The 21115-nt window shown below is 37.8% G+C and overlaps 1 protein-coding gene across 4 annotated transcripts; it reads right to left on the bottom strand.

The window, feature by feature from the left end:
- Positions 1-718: 718 nt before the first annotated feature.
- LOC122087145 lies at positions 719-19972 on the bottom strand. Of its 4 annotated transcripts, XM_042656154.1 has the most exons (19): positions 19570-19972; positions 18111-18190; positions 17122-17172; positions 15171-15698; positions 14830-15081; positions 12120-12185; positions 11017-11196; positions 9871-9922; positions 9507-9791; positions 8511-8621; positions 6571-6762; positions 4991-5266; positions 4259-4882; positions 2962-3467; positions 2810-2870; positions 2655-2723; positions 1684-2079; positions 1312-1517; positions 719-1228 (listed from the first exon to the last, which is right to left on the bottom strand). In XM_042656154.1, the coding sequence occupies exons 1-17, from the start codon at positions 19780-19782 to the stop codon at positions 1996-1998; spliced, it is 3630 nt and encodes a 1209-aa protein (XP_042512088.1). In that variant the 5' UTR covers positions 19783-19972; the 3' UTR covers positions 719-1228; positions 1312-1517; positions 1684-1995. The 4 variants fall into 4 exon arrangements, with proteins under 4 accessions (XP_042512088.1, XP_042512089.1, XP_042512087.1 ...); XM_042656155.1 differs by having other exon boundaries at positions 719-1231; positions 1312-2079; XM_042656153.1 differs by having other exon boundaries at positions 1312-2079.
- Positions 19973-21115: the final 1143 nt, after the last annotated feature.

The raw sequence follows: 21115 nt of genomic DNA, 5'->3' as shown, positions 1-21115 counted from the left end.
AATGTGGGAACTGGGAAAGGTCTACGTCAAGGACAGAGGTGTCATTTTAAATGGCATGACTTTGGATATGACGGAATAATGTACGATGACTGGCTCTTTACGCTAAGACCCTTATATCGTTGGATCAGAATCCTTTACATCCAACTAATGATTTACATGATCCGTATATCCGATTAATATATTTATTTATTTATTTAATGTTATAATGAAATAAATGAATTTGGAGAAACGGATACGAATATTCTTTACCATCAGATATTATAACGAATCGAATAATAATCAATCGAAAACTAAGATTATCATATTCGTATCTGCTTAGTTTTTGGATCAATTGGAATAATTTCTAGATGTGCATTTTCTGAATACGAATATCCCTAAACAAATTCGAACCCGGATCAAATACAGATTTTCGACTATCTATTTACATCCCTATCAAAGAAAGATCATGGCTGTACTCAATCATAAATCTTGCCCCCAAAAGCTTATCATTTTTGTGAATTTGCAATTAGCTACAAATCAAGATCACAGAAGTCTTTATTATATTTTATTTCAAAAAATTTAATTTCATTAACCTTTCATATAGATTGTTAATTTCACCAACCTTCATCTCCCCTTACTTGTAAGAAATGGTGGAGGCTCTCCAGTCAATGCCAACACCCAACAAAGTTACCCCACTTCACTAGCGGCACAGCTCTAACAAACACATTCTGTTATCTGATTAAAAGGAGAAAACCAAATGCTTTCACAAGGAATTTCTGAATCAAATACTCGTAATATGATGCAAAGTTCTCAACAGACAATTTACAACAGTCACAATTTTGTTATGAAAAAAAGATTTAAGCAAAAAAAAAAAAAAATAAGAAGGAAAAAAAAAACCCCAAAACTGAAACATTTACACCATCAGAAGAAATGATATGGAAAGAAAAAAAACAGAGAAGGTAGACCCCGACTTGGATTACCTAGATGGTTCAAGCTTCCCTCACCATAATCTCCTATTAAAATTAATGATAAAAGATCCGGAGTCTCCACTGCATCCAAGGCTCTAAGATACAACATGTGCTAATAGATTTTATTATCTGAGGATGCCTCTTAAAAAACCTTGGCATTAACCCCAGCCCACGGAGATACGATTGGCCGAAATGGGGGAAGTGAAGCCAGCACGTCAGTCAGTCTTGTACAAAAAATAGCCTCTTCAAGTTGCCAAAGAGTTCCTCTTGCGTTCGCAGAACTGCTTCGACATGAAAAAAGCAAAAGCTTAAAGAAATTCTGAAAGAATATAGTTTGAATGAAAGAAGAGTACAAATAGTATACCTGAAGATTCTCCCAGCTTGCTACATATGGAAGTATCGCTTGGCAGTATTATGAAAGTTAAAACCAATAAATGAATTATATTACTCCAAGGATTCCCTGTATATCTTGTTCTTTGGCTCACTTCGAAGATGACTCTAGTCTATGCTAAACCTACAACAACTGGTCCCTTAGTCCTCCACCGGCTGTGCATATCACATAAATAATGTCTGTATATAATCAAAGAGACGGGAAAAATGAGTGGAATCCATGCACTTCAGCATCCCCAAAGAATCTATATCAAACCTCCTCCCTACCCCCTACCCCCCTACCCCCTTTTCTTTTTCCTGTTGAGTGGGTCAGGGGTGAAAAAAAGTGGCAGTCCACAGCACCCACCATCTGTAAATGCGGCCAAAAAATATGCACCAGCATGGCATCATATCAGTATCCCCATTATTCCGGTCCACTGCTAAGTCTTCACTCTCAGCTGATACCAATTTCTGATTGATTTGTTTATTCCAAACCATTTCATCGACGGTTAGAAAATTTACCACACCTTCACTATAGGTTTTACTTTTCCAGCCATATCTTCAAGGACTTGAAACATTGTGAGTAAAATAGAATGAAGGCACTCTGGCATTGCAGTTTCAGCAGTTCCCCTCCAGCTAAAGCAAACCCGATCTTCAACACCCTATCAGTATGCCAGATCTATATCCCAGTCCCAAGCTCAGACAGCTTTAGTATGCCACGCATCTGGAGGTACGGATTCTCCAACAGCTTTTCATTGTTGTTCTGGTTAGAAAAACATACAAGGTATTAATTCCATACTTAAAGGTACAGCTGCCAATTATATGCAAATAAGGGTAATTCATGAGGAGGTTAATGCCATCTTCTCTTCCAGTAGCAGGCACATGGAACCCAACCAGAGGGAAGGGGGTTGGAATGGTAAGTCACTGAACCATCAATGATGCATGACCTTTTCAGAGGTAATGAACAGGGAAACAATTAACGTGGAACGTAACAGATAGAAGTTGTGATTGGACAAAATTTTGAGCACAGATATAAAAATGGAACTATTCGTTAAATTGCAGGTCTAGACTCGAGTATGTGCCGTGTGTTCGCAGAGGTAGCAATGACTGGCTATCAATTCAAAGACAATGCACTGCAACTATTATAATCACTATAATCTAGTAGGATTTGAAAATAGACCACCAGATTCAAAAAAACCAGGTAGTCTTAGTTAAATGGATGATACCAAATTAAATCATAAAATAATAGCTTGTATGAGGAATAAAAAGAGAGACAAAGCTATTTTTTTTAGTAAATGGATATCTAACTTCAATAAGAGTGGCAAAGCAAGGTCTGACCTGCTGAGCCCTAAAAATAAGGCTTTGAAGCGCACGCTGGTACTTTTCTGGTTCTTCTGTCATCATCCTCTGTAAGGCCCGAAATCTATATCAGTAAAATGTTCACCAATGCAACTAATCACTCATAGGTACGAGAAGCAAGACAGAGTGCATACCTTTAAAAGAAAAGCTGAAGAGTAATATGCCACCCTTGAGTCTGTATCATCTAAAAGTTCCCTGTCATGATGCAAAAAGCATTGATTTTGGGCATATAATTACGCACAGACAAAGCCAAAATTTACTTTGGTGCTTGGATATCAATATTTACCTGAAGAACTGTTCTCCTTCAACTTCTAGAAAAGCAGCAGGATCTGCAGTGCATTTCCCAATCAAAAGTAAAAGAAGGGCAGCCCGGATATCTGATGTGGCACCAGGTAGGTTTCCCCTTCCTTTGCTACCAACAGCAACACCAAGTGCAATATCATCAGTTGCTGCACCAGCAAGTTGAATCAATGGCCAGTAGAACAAGGCAGTGGGAACACGTGCTACAAGTTGCATAGGAACAAGGGCCTGCCCCCTCAGAAGCAGTGCTGCCATAGATGCTGAATCACAAATTAGAGAAGGATTAGCATTGGCACCACTTTTGCTATTGGTTTCTTCCAGAAACTCATCTCTGCGATAGTTAATTCCTTGATGGACATGAGGATCTCCATACTGCTTTCCATTCACATCTGTGCATCCGAAGACTTTACCAAGCTCTTTGAGGTTGTCAATGTGCATTGCATTCGCAGGGATAAGTCGAAAGCATAATTGAGAAAATAACATGTCACACATCTGTTCCACACAGAATGAACAGGTCAGGAGGGATAAAAGGGGCAATGAAATCAAAGAAAAGGTAGTTCACAAATTCTTCAGGGAAGCTTGCAAAGTTGGGTTGGCTACATAAAACATAAATAGACTTCCAGGGTAAAGATTTGTATGATATTGGCCATTATATAACCTAGTCACGACACTCCAGTAATGCAAGTGGTTGGGCCTATATAACAAAGAAAGGCCCTTGGGAATTCCCTCATCATCAAGGAAATTATGTAGTTGAGTTTGAGCAATTAGAATTCCTCTCCCCCTTTTGTCTGAATTTTCAATGGTATTCAGAGCTTCATAATAATTAAATTACCAAGATAAAAACAAAAAAGGAACTGATTTCTCCACATGCAATTAGTCGGTTACATTTCCTTGATCAAACTATATGAACCAAAAAAAAATAAAAAAATATGACAGGACGAAGACGAAAAAAATATCATACTACAGGCAAGAGCTTGATAAATATCTTGTTACCACATTGCATAAGAGGTTTAGACCTTTTCAATGATCCCAAACTATCATGGGTCCTAATTGAACTGATTTGATGATCCTAATCTGGATGATTCACCATTGCTCTAGTCCACAACATGTCTAAAACAACCATAGAGATTCAACAGTTAGGATCATCCAATCAGGCAGATTTTTCAGCATTGTGATCTAGTCAGCAGATCCTGCCTCCTAATATGGCATCAGCTTTTTCCTATGTCAGAATACCATCATTTTAATTTTGTCAACAGATATCTAGGTTCCCATACAAAAAATACCTTCAAGATGTTGATATGATCAGTTTCATTTATCTGATAGACCAGCAGCAATGAACTACTCATTATATCTATTACTGCATTTGCTTTCTCCAGACGATAATTCCCATTCTCATGTCTACGAAGTTCACCACTGCTTGAATGTTCATGTTCTTTCTCGTCTAACAACAACTTGCACCGCATGAGAAGCTTCTCTAGGACAAAAAGGAAGCCCCATCTGATGAAGTTGTGCTTTGATTTCAGAAGACCACACATAACCCAAATGTGAAGAGAAATGTCCGAACCAATTGAATCTTGGGTATTAGCGAGTCCAATATGCTTCTGCAAATTCCTGATGCTTGACCATACACTGGTATCCCTATTCTCACTAATTTCAGCAATAAGCAATTCAACCAACCAGATATACCCATTCTGGCGATAGGCAGATCTTTTTGAGTGAAGAAGAGAATGCAAAGTGGCCCATGAGAATCTCACATTCATGTCAATACCAGTTTCCATAACTCTATCCTCGATACTTTTCAAAGACTTGTAGGATTTTGTTATCCATATCATGTGTGAGAATTCATCATCCAAGTGAGTAACAGTGCCTAAAATATTATCAAATTTCTCAATGATCTTCTCCAAGATCTACAAAACAAGAAAAAGCACTTTGGAGGGCCATTTGCATATACAAAAACTATAAAACGACCTTAAATAAAGTCTAAAATAAGAGAAATAATATCATAGGAGCATTACCATATTTAGATGCTCACTATTTGGATATCTTGACAAAGCTGCAGAGATCGAACCACCCAATATCTCTGCTATACCTCCTACTCCATGTTTAACAGCTATATAGAAAGCTTCAGGTGCATTTGCAAGACTAAGCATTGCAGCAATGGGTTGAATCTCATCAAAGCTGTATTCAGAACCTCCAGTGGCCAAGTATGTTTCATTTATTTGATACAAAACATAGTCAAAAAGTACCAGAAATAGATTACTCTTCTCTTCCGTTGAATTTGCATGTGAATACTGCACCCAAAATTGGGGGTAAATGATGGAAGCATAAACATTTAAAGATTATACTGAAACAAATTTGACAAAATAAAAAATATAAATAAAATGAATTAAACAAAAGATGATCTGAAACTTGATTAAAAATGAGACTGCATTTTTTGTTAGAAAAAACATGAATGTAATACAAAGGAAAATTTTTAAGCATACCTTGCAAACAGGGTAAAAAGGATATTTTTTTTCCCTCCAAAGACAACAAATATTACATTAAATTCACAAGTTAGGAAACCCAATTATTTACAAGAGTTTGTTGGCAGAAAATCCTTGAAACAGCTAGCACAATGAAAGGTATCATGATGAAGTAAGGTAGGACCAATACAAAAATGGGAGAGAGTTTCCTACACATAACTGTGGACGCTGGCAAGCTGGGCCTGATTCGGCTGCAGCTGAATATTAAAGTCCAGTTATTTGGGGTCAATCATAAATAAAGAAGGTGATATAGAAGAGGATGATGTTTCACAGAGGATTAAAGATGGATGGATGAGAGGAGAGGTGCATCCGGGGTGTTGTGTGACCGATATATTCCTTTAAAGCTCAAGGGAAAGTTCTGTACAGGATATTCAAGTCTTGTAAGTGCTCATAGAAACCTTACGTACTACACCTGGTTCCAACTTTCTCTTTAATATAAAGAGGTGTTCTGTTTAAACTAAAATCTTGGAGTTATTGAGATATTTCCTATAAAAGACAAGAAGGTTTGGTTACAGAATCAAGCCCGGATTCAGACGTCCCGGAGCCACCTGTACCAGCAGTAACTGAATTAGAAGGAGACAACGAAGAGGCTTCGCTCCTTGCTCCTGAGACCTGGTATTCCCCCCGCTATGATGTACGGGGTAGAATGTTGGGCAGTTAAGAAGTGTCATATCAATAAGTTGTGTAGTATAGATGGATGTGCGGCAAAAATACGAAGGATAAAGTAAGAAATGATCATATTAAGGCTGATTTGGGAGTTGCCACGATTTTGAGGTGATAAGGCCATGTTCAACGGAGGCCTGGGGATGCGCCAATAAGGAGGAGTGATCTGATTCAGATTAAAATCTAAAAGAGCTTGGGGCAGACCTAAAATGACCATAGGAAAAGTAGTGACATCCATGTAGCCGACCCCATTTAGTTGGGATAAGGCTGAGTTGGTGTTGATGTATTTAGTCTCCATTAGAACAATTTTAGCAACTTCAAATAATTTGAGAATCGAGATAAAACTTATCCCTCAATCACGTACACTGTTCAAGATCCTTACACATTTATTGTTTTCATTCAATGCATACCTCTAGGCAAATGAACTCGATTCCTCCAACCAGATCAACCTGTTCCACAAGAAATAAAGGAGTACTTGAAACAGATTTTACAGACGCATCAGGAACCTGATAGAACATGTTTGTTAACATGCAAATAAGCTTGCAATGAACTGCTTCTGCCCAAGAATGTTCCCTGCTTATCTCCAAAAGTGTCTTAATAACCTGCGAACGACATGACCAAAACAAGGTCAAACATGATATAAAATCATTAAACAGAGAGTGCTTACACAAAGGCAAAGAGAACTACAAATGCCAAAATGTGAGGCTGTAGCACCATAAAATATGGAAAAGCAGACAGAAGAAAATTCTTTAGTCCCCTGCAAGAGCCTTGAAATGATCCCCACCCAATTCACGCATATCCTTGTTACCCACCCCCACCCCCCCCCCAAAAAAAAAAAAAAAGAAGAAGAAGAAAAATTCATGCATCTGTTGCAAAAACAAACTCTGGATTATCTTGTGATCAACGCACTCCAGCAAAACCCAAAGGAATTTTTTTTTTACAGGACAGCAATATGACCAGCAATGAGGTATGAAGCAGAATGTCGGGCGGTGAAGAAACACCAAACAAATAAAAAAATTAGTATAGTGGCTATGAGGACGTTGAGGTGGATGAGTGGTAGCACTAGGAAAGATAAAATAATGAATAACACATTAGAGGTACTTTAGGATGGATCCAATATATAACAATATGAAGAGGAAGAAAGTTTAAATGTGATCAGGAAATTGAAAAGACAGAAGCTCAAGGTCCTGACAACTTTCCCACAAGTTTTAATAATAAATATTGACACTTAGAAAATTCTACCAAGAAGGTTCATCAGAGAGAAACAATCTCCGAAATCTTCGTTTGATAAGTTTATAGAAGTTGTTTCCAGTTATGAATTTTCACAATGTTATTTTTAGGAAAATCAGATCTATTGTTTCCAGTTATGAACTTTCACAATGTTATTTTTAGGCAGATCAGATCTACTGTTTCCTCTGTAAAAAGTCTTCATGGTTAGAAAATAACATCTGCCATTATGAGTTTTTAGCTTCAGTGGGATGTCTCCTCTTTCTTGTAGTATTCAGGGCTATTAGATACTATCATAGTCTTATGGAGGTTATTCTCATCTTCAAAGAAAAGGTCACCAAGTGAAGCCTAGTTGAAAAGTGTCCAACTGAAGTGGCTGATTTTGCCACAGGGACTACTTATTTGGTCATTCCGATTATTGGATAGAAGGGGGATGACCTGGATGGGACTCCAAAAATCAAAATTGGGGGGCCTATCTGTAGTATATGGCTCAGCATTAAGGGGTCTTCGCCCGTTTTTTATCAGATTCGTGTACTGCATTAAGTTCCAAACAGAAAACTACTTTTCAAAGCATTAAAATAATGTAGAGAACTCAGATTGGTCCAAAATTCAACCCCATGACAAGATGATGTTTTTGACAGCATATCCATTAAATTTCGGCCCCATCAGGTGCTACCACATGGCAGGGAAAGCCGCTTCAGTTGAAATGTCTTTGAACTGAGGCTAAATGGATCCCAGCCCCAAACACAATAAAATGTTTCACGGTTTCACCAGAACAGAATTTTTCTACCATACCCTCTGACCAACAAAATATTCTCTCACCAATCAAGATGAAGTATAAAATTACACAATGATTTCACATTTTTTTAACTCTGCCAAGTCAAAATTAAATAGAATTACCATTCATGCTAGTGAAGGTTTTTGCAATGAATTTTTGAACTGCAATAAGTACACCAGGATATAGGCATATAGCATTAAGACAACAAGACCAGGTCCAGATATGAAGAACAAAGGAATTATTTTTGAAGTATTGAACCATCAAGAACAACAGAAATCAAACAATGTATTTTCATGTAAATTTAGAAATTATGTACCAGCAACATCATGAAAAGAAATTACTCACCCTTATGTCAAGACCTTCTAATCTTTTCCTCCATATTTTGCCTCTATCGCAAACAAAGTATAACAAACAACTTAAAGCAGATGCCCAGACAGTTTCTTCCTTTTCTTCTATCTGTGGAAATAAGCAATTTCTAAGACATTGACAGAAGAACCTGGAAAAGTAATTATATGATACAGTTTGGTACATAAAAGCGGTGATACTACTTGACAGCGATTAAAAAGGGACATTCATGAGGCTCTTAAAAGATCATAGACCAGCATGATCAAACCTGAAAAGCATATTGGCATTCTCTAAAATAACAGAGTAAAAAATTTAATAAATACACTACCCTGAAATAGCTTTTCATAATCAATGTCATCTTCAGTACATGTATTGGAGATGCATTAGTAAATAGTTTTGATAGATGAACTAGAACAGACAAAAGAAGGAAAGAGAATTTAGAGCCAACGAGGCTCAATTAACAGAGAAAAGAAAGATAAAAGCCACACTTGTCAGGTCAAGGCATATGTCATTTTATCCCGACGTACATAACAAATCCATAAACATTAGCCAACTCAGCAAGAAGTTAGCTGATCTAGATATCCACCCATGCATGCAAGCACACACACTCAAAGACTAAAAGAAAGCAAAGGAGAGGGGTCTTGGACGAAGTGTAGTGTCTTAGAACCAATGGTTCGAAATTTCTGGTTGATTTTGACCTTATTACTTAACCTAATTTCTGGTTTAGGTTTTCTTGAGATCCTATTAAGGGATGTGAAATCTAAACCTAGTGTTCAACCTATCTATCCCCCCGCCAGCTTACCAATGTACAAGCATGTGCGTTCATATCATTTAAAGAATGGATGTTAACTAGCAAGTAGAATGCTAGGGGCCCAAAATAGCGCAGCTCAGCAAGGATGTCGTAGAATGTACAAAGGGCAATATCATTTAACAAAAGCTTTTTCATAAACATGGAAGATGCTTGTCTCACAAAGGATATGGAAAACCAAAGCTTACCTGCACAAGTAGTAAAAGAACCTCAAAAAGAACAGTCAAAAGCCAGGACTCAAAATTATCAATAGCAGAGGATGTTCTGCTCTGCTTGGATGGATCTGCATTTTTCTTTGCTTGAGTTGCAAGCGGTCCTTCGTTGTCGATGTACATTTCTTGGGAGCACTCTTCTTCAATTGTGGGGGGATCATCAGGTAACATCGGCTCCAGTAAATGAGCATGAACCCCAAGGTTTAGAATTAAATCAAACGCACGAACTTTAGAAGCCAATCTTTTAGAGCTAAGCATTTCCTGGAAACACATACACAAACTTAAGAAAATTTGATCACATTCCTCATCAAAAGAAATCAAAATGCAATTGATGCATCACCTCCAGCATAGAAAGAGTGAGAGGAGCAGCAGTTTGAGAATCCAACACATACCTACAAACGAAAGATTAAGGTTCTTAATATCTGTCTTTAATATTGAAAAAAAAAATATGCAAAAAAGGTAAACCTAGACAAATTAAGGTCAAGCAAGTAACTGAAGTCCAAAAAAAGAATAGGAAAAAGAAATTATGGGAAACTATATATATAGGGAAAAATAACGGTAACTGCTCCTGTTCCCTACACCCTCTCACAGGGTGCCGTGAAATGACCCCCTGCCCCCCTGTGTGCTCTCTCTCTCTGGTGGATACCCATGTGCGCTTCCCCATTGGAGGGCATGGGGTACACGACCAGTTAGTGTTTTTCATCCCATATATCACCAAAGTGGAAAGTGGTGAACTCAGAAGTCATGACTTATCATTATGAGCTGACTGAACTTCATGGTTACATACTCTTTAAAAAATAAGTCACTGTATAAATCATGGTTTCAAGCATGGGCATCAGTTCGCAAAACTTTGCTGAGTAAAATAGGGATTGGAAGAGCCCAATCCAATAATACAAAACCATCCCCTCCCCACCCCCTCCCACCCAAAAAAAAAAAAAAAAAAAGAGCTTATCAGGCCAATTGATCACTGTTTCAACTCATGATCAGGAGACTACAATTTATTCCCAGAAACGTCAAAGCTTGAACTTTTCTGGAACAACAACTTTTGAAGGCTCAAAACCTTCAAACCATCTGATGGCCCCTACTGCGAAAGAAAAGAGCATAGAAATGCAGCTGGCATGTCCATAACCGGGGCACAACCTTCCTGTGGATGTTGTGAAGATAAAGGGCAGATAGTTTCAGAGGAATATTTCTAATATCCAGGACCCTGGGGTCGCAAGACTCGCAACAAACTCAAAGCTCACACATTCTAAATGCTTTTCTCATGTCTAAGCATCATCCAAGTGTTCAAAGAATTAAGCATGTAGAACTAATAAAGTAAAGATGGTACATAACTTGTGCATGTGAAACCATTTATGCAAACATACACAAACATGTGTGTTATCTATGTACCATATATGTATTGAAGTTGATGAAAATTACAAAACCTAAGTCATTCAAGATAAAATGGAAAACTTTAACAAGTAAATGCATCTGACGAGCATACATATCAATAACAAGTTTTATAAGGACGCTGACTGCAACATCCATCGAGGGTTTTCCAGGATTATGACTTAATCTGGATGACACTGTCATAGGATTTGCATTTGGTGAAGACGACTCTGAGCAAACTGCAGCTATAACCTCACATACTTCAGCAGCATTCAATCGTAAAGGTTGCTGTTCACTGGTACATTTAAAATATTTGATTAGAGAAAGAGAAAAGAGAGCTTAACTATGCAAATTGAGTAATTGAAATATAAGTCATGACATAGAAGCAGAAGCAGAAGCAGCACCCCTATTTTAAATAAAATGACTGGTGTGTTTCCATTATTCTCTTTGACAATAGTGTTACTTTAGTAAGTTCCAAATCCAAAATGTCCATTCCTTCCAATAAGGTGAATATAGGGTTCTTTGCATGAAATTCGAAGGAGTGGAGCTGGTATACCATCGAAACTTTTAATACTTGTCAAAGCAATGAAGTTCCCCGGCCCAAAAGTAATACTGTTGAAACAGCCATGGAAAATGTCATTGCAGTTGATAAATATTTGGTTTTAATCTCCATGACGGCTCAAGACTATTGGACCAATGTCCTCTGAAATTCAGAGATAGGGATACTTCTGAGCCTAATGCTGAAGGAGGGGTGGTAAAGGATTGGAAAGATAAATAGCTGAAAAAATTTAACTGGCAACTCCAAAGAAGAGGGTCATCATTCAGAGGCTTTTGAAGATCATTTTATGTCTGTTGCTCCTATATTTCCTTTTCTTCTGGTTCGTTTTTCTTGGGAATATTGTAGTAGGAGGGGGAAGATTTTTTTTCCTACGCTGCTAATCTTTTTGTGTCTTCTGTGGTGGTAGTATAGTTTAGCATTAGCTTGTCATATGGTGCTTGTTGCTCTTTCTTCTCAGGGAGCTTCTAATCCTTTCATCCTTCTATTTCTCATAAAATTTCTTTGGCTATGATGGAAATTGGGAAAAGAAAAAGCAACCAAGGGAAGGGGAAAGTAACTAATATGTCTATAAATATGAAGCTATTATTTGAGCGACCACTGTAGTATACCACATGCTCGAAAAGCACCATATAACAACTGATTTGAGTCTCTCACAATACCTGTAGTGTCGATATTGGAAAAGAGGTCGAGGACGTGGGCGGAGAGTACTCACTGGGGTATCCTCCCTGCAAATAGAGAACAAACAATCTCAAATCCAATATACTTCCTCAAAGATTTTAAGGTATCAAAATGTTTACCCAGCGCCAAAGACGCTGCCTAGAAGTTCATCCAATGTAATTATTATAAAATATATCAAATGGTTTTGAATGAAGTCGTCAGATAAGATGTCATGCATTAAACCCATAGTTCTCATGGCGTCTAGGCAACCCAGGGTGTAAGAGGGGACCTGGATGCAAGGCGACAGCAACAACGCGCCTGGACTCCTAGGAAATGCCTTGACAACTATGATTAAAACTACACAATCAGCATATGACAAGATATACTCATATACCTCAAGTAACAAGATATAAGACAACAGACAAAGTCACTTAAAGAACATTCAAAAATCTGAAAGGTACATTATGCGTGTCACCATTGATAAGACATGCAATAAGTATCAAAGAAACTGATCCAAAAATTTCATCCAATACATCACAAAGTGTATTCCACAATAGATTGAGCTCATCTACTTAAGCAGTACTGAACAAAGTATTTAGATAAGATTTTAAATACAAAAACCATACAACTCAGACTTGTTTTAAAAAGAATTTTTGTAGCATGAAAAAAAAGCGTGTTTGAACAGGAATATCCAACTCCAAAATAGTACTCTCATCCAACTCAGCTCATGTGATGACAACACACTTCCAAAGAAAATTTCTTTGAACAAAATGAAAAAATAAAAAATCTACCCCTAAAATCTTTTAAGACCTCTCTTAATTACATATTTACATCCATGACATCCTTATGTTCTCCATCTTAAATAGATTGCATGATCCATCCCTCGAGGCATGGTTTTCCCTCCCTATGTTCCAAAAACCGGACTTCCTCAGGATTTGCAAATGAACCAATGCTCCAAGGGCACTCTTTAACCATTGGATCAGCAGCAGCAGCATATGGATGTAAAGTGAATCGCAGTATAACTTATACCAAACAAATAATCACAAATGATAATCATAATGACAGCAGTAGTATCGGAAGCAGTACAGAGAAGAATACTAAACAAAAATCATTTTCAGGAAAAAGGTTCTCTGCAGAGCCGTGAAGGAACCCATCCTATGATGGTGTACTAGCTGTGCCATGTGCGAGGGTCATGTGGTAATTCCGTTGTATTTTAAGCCATCAATTTGTTTCTGACCATTTTTAATTTTACACAGATGAGTAGGCAGGGTACTAAGAAGGCTGTGGGTGTGTATATGGACACCTGGTTTTGTACTGGTCAGCTTTGGGCTGGAGATTGACGATTGATTGAGGGTGCTTTGGCAGTTGTACAATTACCATGGTAAGGTCGGAAAAGAAGAGATGGAGATCATCTCAGCCAACCATCCGAAATAGGAGACATATATTGTATAGGCCCCCTTCTCGACACGGAGTATTTCCAAAGCTTCATTTCAAAGGTGGTTAACTTCACTAGGGCTGAACCTTGGCATGTTAACAGTTGATCCCGGGGCCTTCCCGTCACCACCTGATTTTCCACGTGGCAGATCTATAGTATGAGGCATCCAATAGGATCATATAGAAATTTATCATCAAACACATTATTGACTAGTTATTATTATTATTATTATTATTATTATTATTGTTGTTGTTGTTGTTGTTGTTGTTGTCGTTGTTATTATTATTGTTGTTGTTGTTATTAAATTACAAGGAGAAACTCATTCAGAAAGTTCCATCTCGAGAGGCCTCTCAACACGACCACAAACATCTGCCACTTTTCAGTTCCATCAACATTCAAATTTTGTGGGCGTACAGTCCACATCATCATCTATTAGTTTGGAAAGATTCAGCCAAACAAATTCTTCTTCATGAAGATATGAATGTATGAAAATCGTTTGATGTTTCAACTTTGACAGTTTTGGGGTTACTTCGTTTTGACCATTGAAAATACAAGAATAGAAGTCCTAACATGGTATACCATATATGGAGATGGAACCCAAAACTAGACACGTAGCTAATCCAAGGGGGGACCTTCCAATCCAGTGGTGGTTGTTGTAACCGTCGTTGTTTCTACAATTATTATTATTATTGCCCATGGTTTTACATGATGAGTATAGCAGTTCATTTATAAATATTTTATCAATTGCTTATCCTAGTAAAAGTGCACCAGCTCATTAGCTAACACAAATTTTCATTTCATATTGGATTTTTAAACAATTTTAAGCTCATCTTAACTTACCTGATTGATGCAATAGATTTAGTAGTCATTTGCTGTGTATGCGGTCCATTACTCCATTGTTTTTAAAATTTATACTTAAGCATAAAAAGTAGACAATGAGTGCATTCATACTAGAACCATAAAATAATAGTCACATTCAATTATGTTTCATTTATATCCCAAAATAACCTACTCTGTATCTGTATCTGTATCTGTATCTCATCAGTCAATCTTTCAAGGGACAAGAAATACGATAGCACATAAACTGGTGAGGCTAAAACAGTAACAGTAAGTTTAAATCTAAAAACGTATTTTACATCCTGAATAATTGAGATATTTAAAAGTTAAAAATTAGAATTTTATTTTCACATACATTAAGTTCAGGCAGATATTAGATCTTCCCATTAAAAAACAAGAAACATGGGGCAACCCAATAGTATGGAGTAGGAAGAACATGCCAAATTGAGTGAGGGCCTGTTTTGGAGCGTTTAGATGCAGTGATAGCCCTCAAGTGAGAATGAGCTGAAGCAACATTAGTGGCAGTTGTGACTGTTGAAGGCTGCAACATTTGATCAATATAAGGCACATCTTGAGTTCCTGCCAATGGTTTGCTCTTCATTTTAGCCTCCATGTCTCCAATAAGTAGAGCTGCAGCACCAACTTCAAGAAAACCATGCGAAATTACATTTTGGGGCCTTGTACCGCCATCACTGGATTATGAAGGAAAGACCATTGCTAAGCAAACAAAATTTCAGGGCCACTACAAGCAAAATCAAATGTAAAGCGTAGAGCTCTTTACCTCTCTGCCATGATTAGTGATGATTGTTGTTCTCCAAGCCAGCGCCATTTAAAGGCATCCACAGAAATGTAGTCAGTATCTTCCTGACCATCAACAGTTTCAAGATTTGACAAGTTTGAAGAATATAAACTGGAAACCTCTTTCGCCTCATGAGACTCCCTGCTACTGGAAACCGTAGGATTTAACTGGGAATTAAAGGATCTGCTCAACAAAGAAGACAATGTTGGAAGTGACTGTTTTGATGCAGTGGAGGCTCCAGCAAAAACTGCTGGTTGGAACGACCTTCTAGGAAGATGGCGAGCCACAAGAGAACGAACAAAATTTAATGACTTCACCAGTGCCCCGGATGCAAAACTGGATGCTGGCAAAGAAGAAGGAAAAGCATTCCCAGTGGCTGATGCCCCAGAATGTTGGCTAAATGATTTTGACCATGGCAATACTCTTCGGTTCGTGCTAGAATCACACTCAGAGATTGAATTTACACAAAAAAGATCAATCTGCACTAACGTCTGCTCACTGGGTACATACCTGCAGGGGCAGCGGGGAAGGAGTGTATCATGAGATTTAACAACAAATTTCAAAAAAAAAATTCTTCCAAGAAATACTCAAGTCAGGGTGGAAAGAAAACTTCATCACTCTGTACATGCGGCACAAACCTAAATGGGTCAAAACTAAATGTATAGGCTCTGATAAGCGCAGAGATGAGATATTGCAGGTCAAACACTGACCGGTAGATTAAATTAACTTTAATTAAACCCTAATACAATATACATTTAGTTGAGTAATTCCTAAACTATTTACAGCTTCTTTTTTTTCGGATGTCCAAAAGAAAAGAATTTATCATTGGCTATAATCCTCATACAGGTATAGATGATTCATGGCCCACTAAAATCTCTTACCCCAGTCTATCAGGTTAACAAGATGACCTAGAAATGCCATATGTTGGACCACCAATGGCAGTTCCCAACCCCCACATCTTTGCTGCCACATATATGAAAAGCAGGAGAAATGCATTCTGTCCACCCTAGCATAAGTATTTTTTTTTCCCCTTTTCTTTCTGAAATTCTACAGGACCTGCGACCACATATATGGAAAATCAGAGGCAATGCATCCTTTCCACCGAAGCATGAGTGTGTCTTCTAACTACCAAACTCCAGAGGTCCTACCCCATGAAACACATTAATATCCAGTTTTTCCAGTGCCAACCTAATCCAAGAACCGCTAGGGGGTTAAAGTCTTACAGATCTATAGTTGCAACCCTGCCAGTTTAATAAATGACATATCCGTTCATCACAGCCAATCCCACCCAATATTTACTTTGACCTTCTGATTTGTTTCACCGGTTCGTTCTTTTTCACACTTCTATCATCTTGGTTTCTGATCATCAATTTGATCTTCCAATTTCAGTATTTTAGAGCTTCCCTTCTTTTATTGTTGTGCATGGTTGATGCATTAGCCATTTACAATGTCCTAATCAAAACTCACTTCTTCGTAGTCCTCGTGAGTAAGAGAGCTGAGTACACCATAAACCATATACAGCAAACAATCAATCTATACTGTCAAATCCCTTACACAAACTAATCAATCCCAACCATTAGTCAATGAAGGAAATATTCAATAGATCAGAGCCCATATCTCAACAGTAGAACAAAGGAGTCATTTGCAACCGTTCTCATAGTTTTGATCAGCATGAAAAGGTTGAGACTTGACAATAAGATGGACAGGAACCATCAGGTTAACACTTTATACAGCTAATGGAGCACTGATGAAAAGTACAATAATGGGCTTGGGCACCATTGAGACAGTTAAGATGGCTTATGCATAGAATTACAATTTTTTTTTCTGGGGATAGGTGAATTACAACATTCAATTAGTACAATGGGTCCTTTCCTGTATCTAAATATGTCACAAATAATGAGAAACAAATACTTTTACTGCCAGCGGAACTTACCGAAGAAGATATCGCTTCAGAAGTGCCACACACCTTGCAACAACAGCCGGGCTGGTGCATACAAAATTCCCATTAGAAAAAACGAAGACTATCTAATGCTCAACATTACTCTTCAAAGGCAGAATATGAAATGGACATTTGCACATGTTAAAACACCATAAATTGCATTTCTAGGAAAATTATATATATGTCACGGCGTCTAGGAGGCCCAAGGCATTGGAGGAGGCCTGGACACAAGGTGACCAAGGCGATGCCTTGACAACTATGTAGGCTACAATAAGACTGATGAGTGGATACATAGGCAGCAATTAAGCTCAGAACCAGGGTTATAAAACTTGGAATCGGGATCAGGATCGAGTCCAGCTGATTCCTTTCCGATTCTGTTCCAAATCGGCCAGAATCAGTCAGATTCCACCTGAACCTAAAAAACGGAGTGAGAAATGTAAATCAGCCATTCCAGAACAGGAGGAATCGGGATCGGTCGATACCATTTTTCGAACCCATGCTCAGAACCAATGTGCTCTATATATTCACTTCTTTTCCTAATTTGAAGCTTAAAGAATATGCAAAATCACTATCTTCTGGCCACTCAGTCAATGTTGGATCAGCAGTAACTCATTGACAAAGGGGTGTGGATATGGGTTATAATATTTCCACATGGAGAACTTAGCAACCTACCAAAGCTGGAATAATTTTTTTTTTCTTTTAATGTCAAGATCCCATTTCACTTATCAGGAAGACAGTACTTACAACAAACGTATGTTCTGTAGTCCTCAAAGCAACTATATAAAAATCAATATCATATAATCAATAAAAAAACAAAATAAGGAGAGAAGAAAGAGGAGCAGGAGTATATCATAAATGGAAGGTGAAAATAGGACTGAATGTCCACAAAAAAAAAAAAAAAAAAAAAAACACAGATAAAATACTTTTTTGGAATAATAACAAGTTGATTTACAAAATGCACTGCCACAGAATATCACTAGTACCTCCGCTCCCTCTCGGCAAGTGCATGGTCTAAAATCACAGAATAAGCCAGGTCAGTCGTAGAAGGGGCTGCCAGATAGTCCTGCCACCAAAAAGATAACATGCAACTAAGATGATCTGGTGAATCAAATGCACAGAGATGATAAATAAACCACAGGAAAAAAATAACAACCATGGTCAAACTAGGTTGTGAGTGGCAAGTCACAGTGACAAGCCCCACCCCCACCCCTTTTTTACCGACAGGCGAAATTGTATTGATAAATCTGAAAAACGCAGTCTGCAGATTCAGAATATACAAGACTAACAGCAGTCCATCCAGAACTCTTGACAAAAATTTATGCCCCACTTTACCGAATTAAAGCATCCAAAAAATCAATCGCACTGAACAGAGTGCCCATGTACAGATTCTTCCCAATTATCACGTACTCCATAGGTATTAGTTACTTAACCATAAATTTAAACAATGGCACAAGCCTTAGGGAGTATCAACGTTGAAACAGTAATAGGTGCTTATAATTGGACAAGATCTATAGGAGATATAGGTCCACAGAGGGAACCCATTATGAAGAAGACCTAGTTCCAAGACAAAAACTCTTCAGATGTTTACAATTTCTGAGGTGACAGGATAAGGGTCGAAGTACAGATTTTCAGTTTAATCTGCACAAGTATGGGGCAAGATGCCATGTTAGGACTAAATGGAGCTATTGGCTTTGTGATCGCATAGCACCTGAATTTCTCAAGACCCAGGTGCCAACAGTAACTAAGGAGAAAACAGGGGTTACTTTCCCAAATCATACAAGCATTATGCATGCAGTACTGAAGAGAGCGAAACCATAGTGTTATATTGAATATATATCTTTAGATCCATTCTACCCACTTCTCACACCAAATTTGGAAATGCAGCAGCTGCAATATGATAGTTTATTGCCTCATAAAATATAACCGATTTGTAAGATCATCTTACAAGTGGCAACGATTACTAAAGGCGTTCTCATTTTAAATGTAAGTAGAGAGAAGGTAAGTTACCCTTTTTGCTGGAAAAGTGGGAAGGAAATAAAAACAGCTACTACAGATAAAAATATGAAAGAAAATCAGTAATTGGAATAGAAAAATCACGAGACCCGCTCCCAGTGCCCCTACTAAAACGAGACCCCCTGAAAAGTGTGAATCACAAAGTAGCATTAAAAGCTCGATTCTTGGAATTAAACTTCGAAGTTTTCATAATAGGAACCGACACGGAATCCATCAATGCACCCAACGAAAAGTTACCATCTTCAGCAACACATTCCAGAGCCAGTCCAATCAATTGAAATTTGAAACAGAGACTTCCAATTAATTCCGGATAATTTTAATTAAAACAAAATCCGTACAGTTGCACTAGACGAACTGGACTAGCAAGATCAACGGAAACAAATCAAGCAAAACCAGATTAAACGAGAACAAAGAAACCTAATTACGAACCCGAAGCGTTCTAGCAGCCTCAGAAGCAACAGGGGAAAGGTTGACATGGAGAGACGTCGAAGACGAGGAAGAAGACAGACAATCGGCAACGGCTTTTCGAAGGGGCTCAGGTGGCTTCTTCAAAGACGAAGATCTCAGCCTCGTAGAAGACCCACCAAACTGAAACCTCGCACTTCCAGGGCTTCGAGAAGGACTGTTGAAGCTCGTCGACATCCCTCGTTCTTACTTTCTCTCTCTCTCTATCTCTAAAACTTAAAACGTAATGGGAAATCACAAAACCTTTTCTCTCATTCTCTACATTTGAACTGCTTCTGCTGTGATTGCGAACGAGAAAGAAAGCACAGAGCCAGTAAGAGAGAGAGAGAGAGATTTGAGTCTTTCGGTTGAGATGTATAATTCTGAGTTTTCGGTGTTATTAGTTGTCGTTTATTATTCTGTTAGAGACTTTAAACTTTAAAGTTTAATTATTTAATTATGGGTATTATTATATTAGGAATTTTGTCTTGTCGGACTCTAGCTGGCAGTGTGGCACCGTTGGCTCTTGGCTAATTTCGTCATTTTAAAATACTGAAAGACCGAAATACCCCTATACTATGCTTTTTTTCCTCCTTCCTGTCCCTAAACTCTTTCGTAGTTTATAATGTTAGGGTTCGATTTGAACTTGTATAACAGAATCATTCGAAGCTACGAACTCATCAAAGTCTGTAAAGTACCAGAATTACCCCTATTAGGATTTAAAGAATCTAAGGGTGTCAACTGGTCGGGCCCAAATTGAACCATCGATTTTCACCAATTTAAAGGTTAATCATGCCTCATAAGTTAGGGCATGGATATATTTTTTTTCAGTCGGTCCATAATCAGGTTTTAAATGGTTTAATTGGCTAATTGGGCCATAAATGGACTATGATCAATCTAAATGAGTTTAAACAAGATGATCGATCTACAAATGGTCAAAAAACCGTGTCGATCGGGCTATAATCAAACATTGTTACTGACCTTTTCATAATTGGACCAGGTTCAACATTAAACCATTTACTAACCAATCATTTGATATCTCATTTTAACTGAGTGGGCATATCGGTGCAAGCTAGCACATGACATACCACTAGGAGACATACTATACCGCACCTACAAAGATAAAAGGGCAGGTGTTTTTTGTGCGAGAACACTGCTTGCACCCAAACGTAGGGATAAAAGGGCATGACGATCATTGTGCATCGCCTATGTCTATGGCATAAGGGTCGCTTTCAGACAAAAAACTTTGTTCTAAGAAAAAAAAATTTCTATATAATGTGATAACAGTTTTTATCCTCTATATAAGAACCCATTGTTTCTCATTCAAGATCAATTATATGGTCCACATATGGCTGAATCATCAAAGAGACATCTAGAACTGCACACACCACAGAAGAGGTAACTTTTGATGGATTATGTTTTTTTAATGAATGGTGGATTAGGTTTTTCTTTCTTGTTGAATTATGCCAATGCTACCTCACCTTTGATATGTTACGTTTAGAAGTATCTCATATTTTACAAATATTATACT

The sequence above is a fragment of the Macadamia integrifolia genome, chromosome 8 (genome assembly GCF_013358625.1).
Source record: "Macadamia integrifolia cultivar HAES 741 chromosome 8, SCU_Mint_v3, whole genome shotgun sequence".
NCBI classification, from domain to species: domain Eukaryota; kingdom Viridiplantae; phylum Streptophyta; class Magnoliopsida; order Proteales; family Proteaceae; genus Macadamia; species Macadamia integrifolia.
Note: the sequence above shows the minus strand (reverse complement) of the source record. Positions and strands in the feature narration are given on the sequence as shown.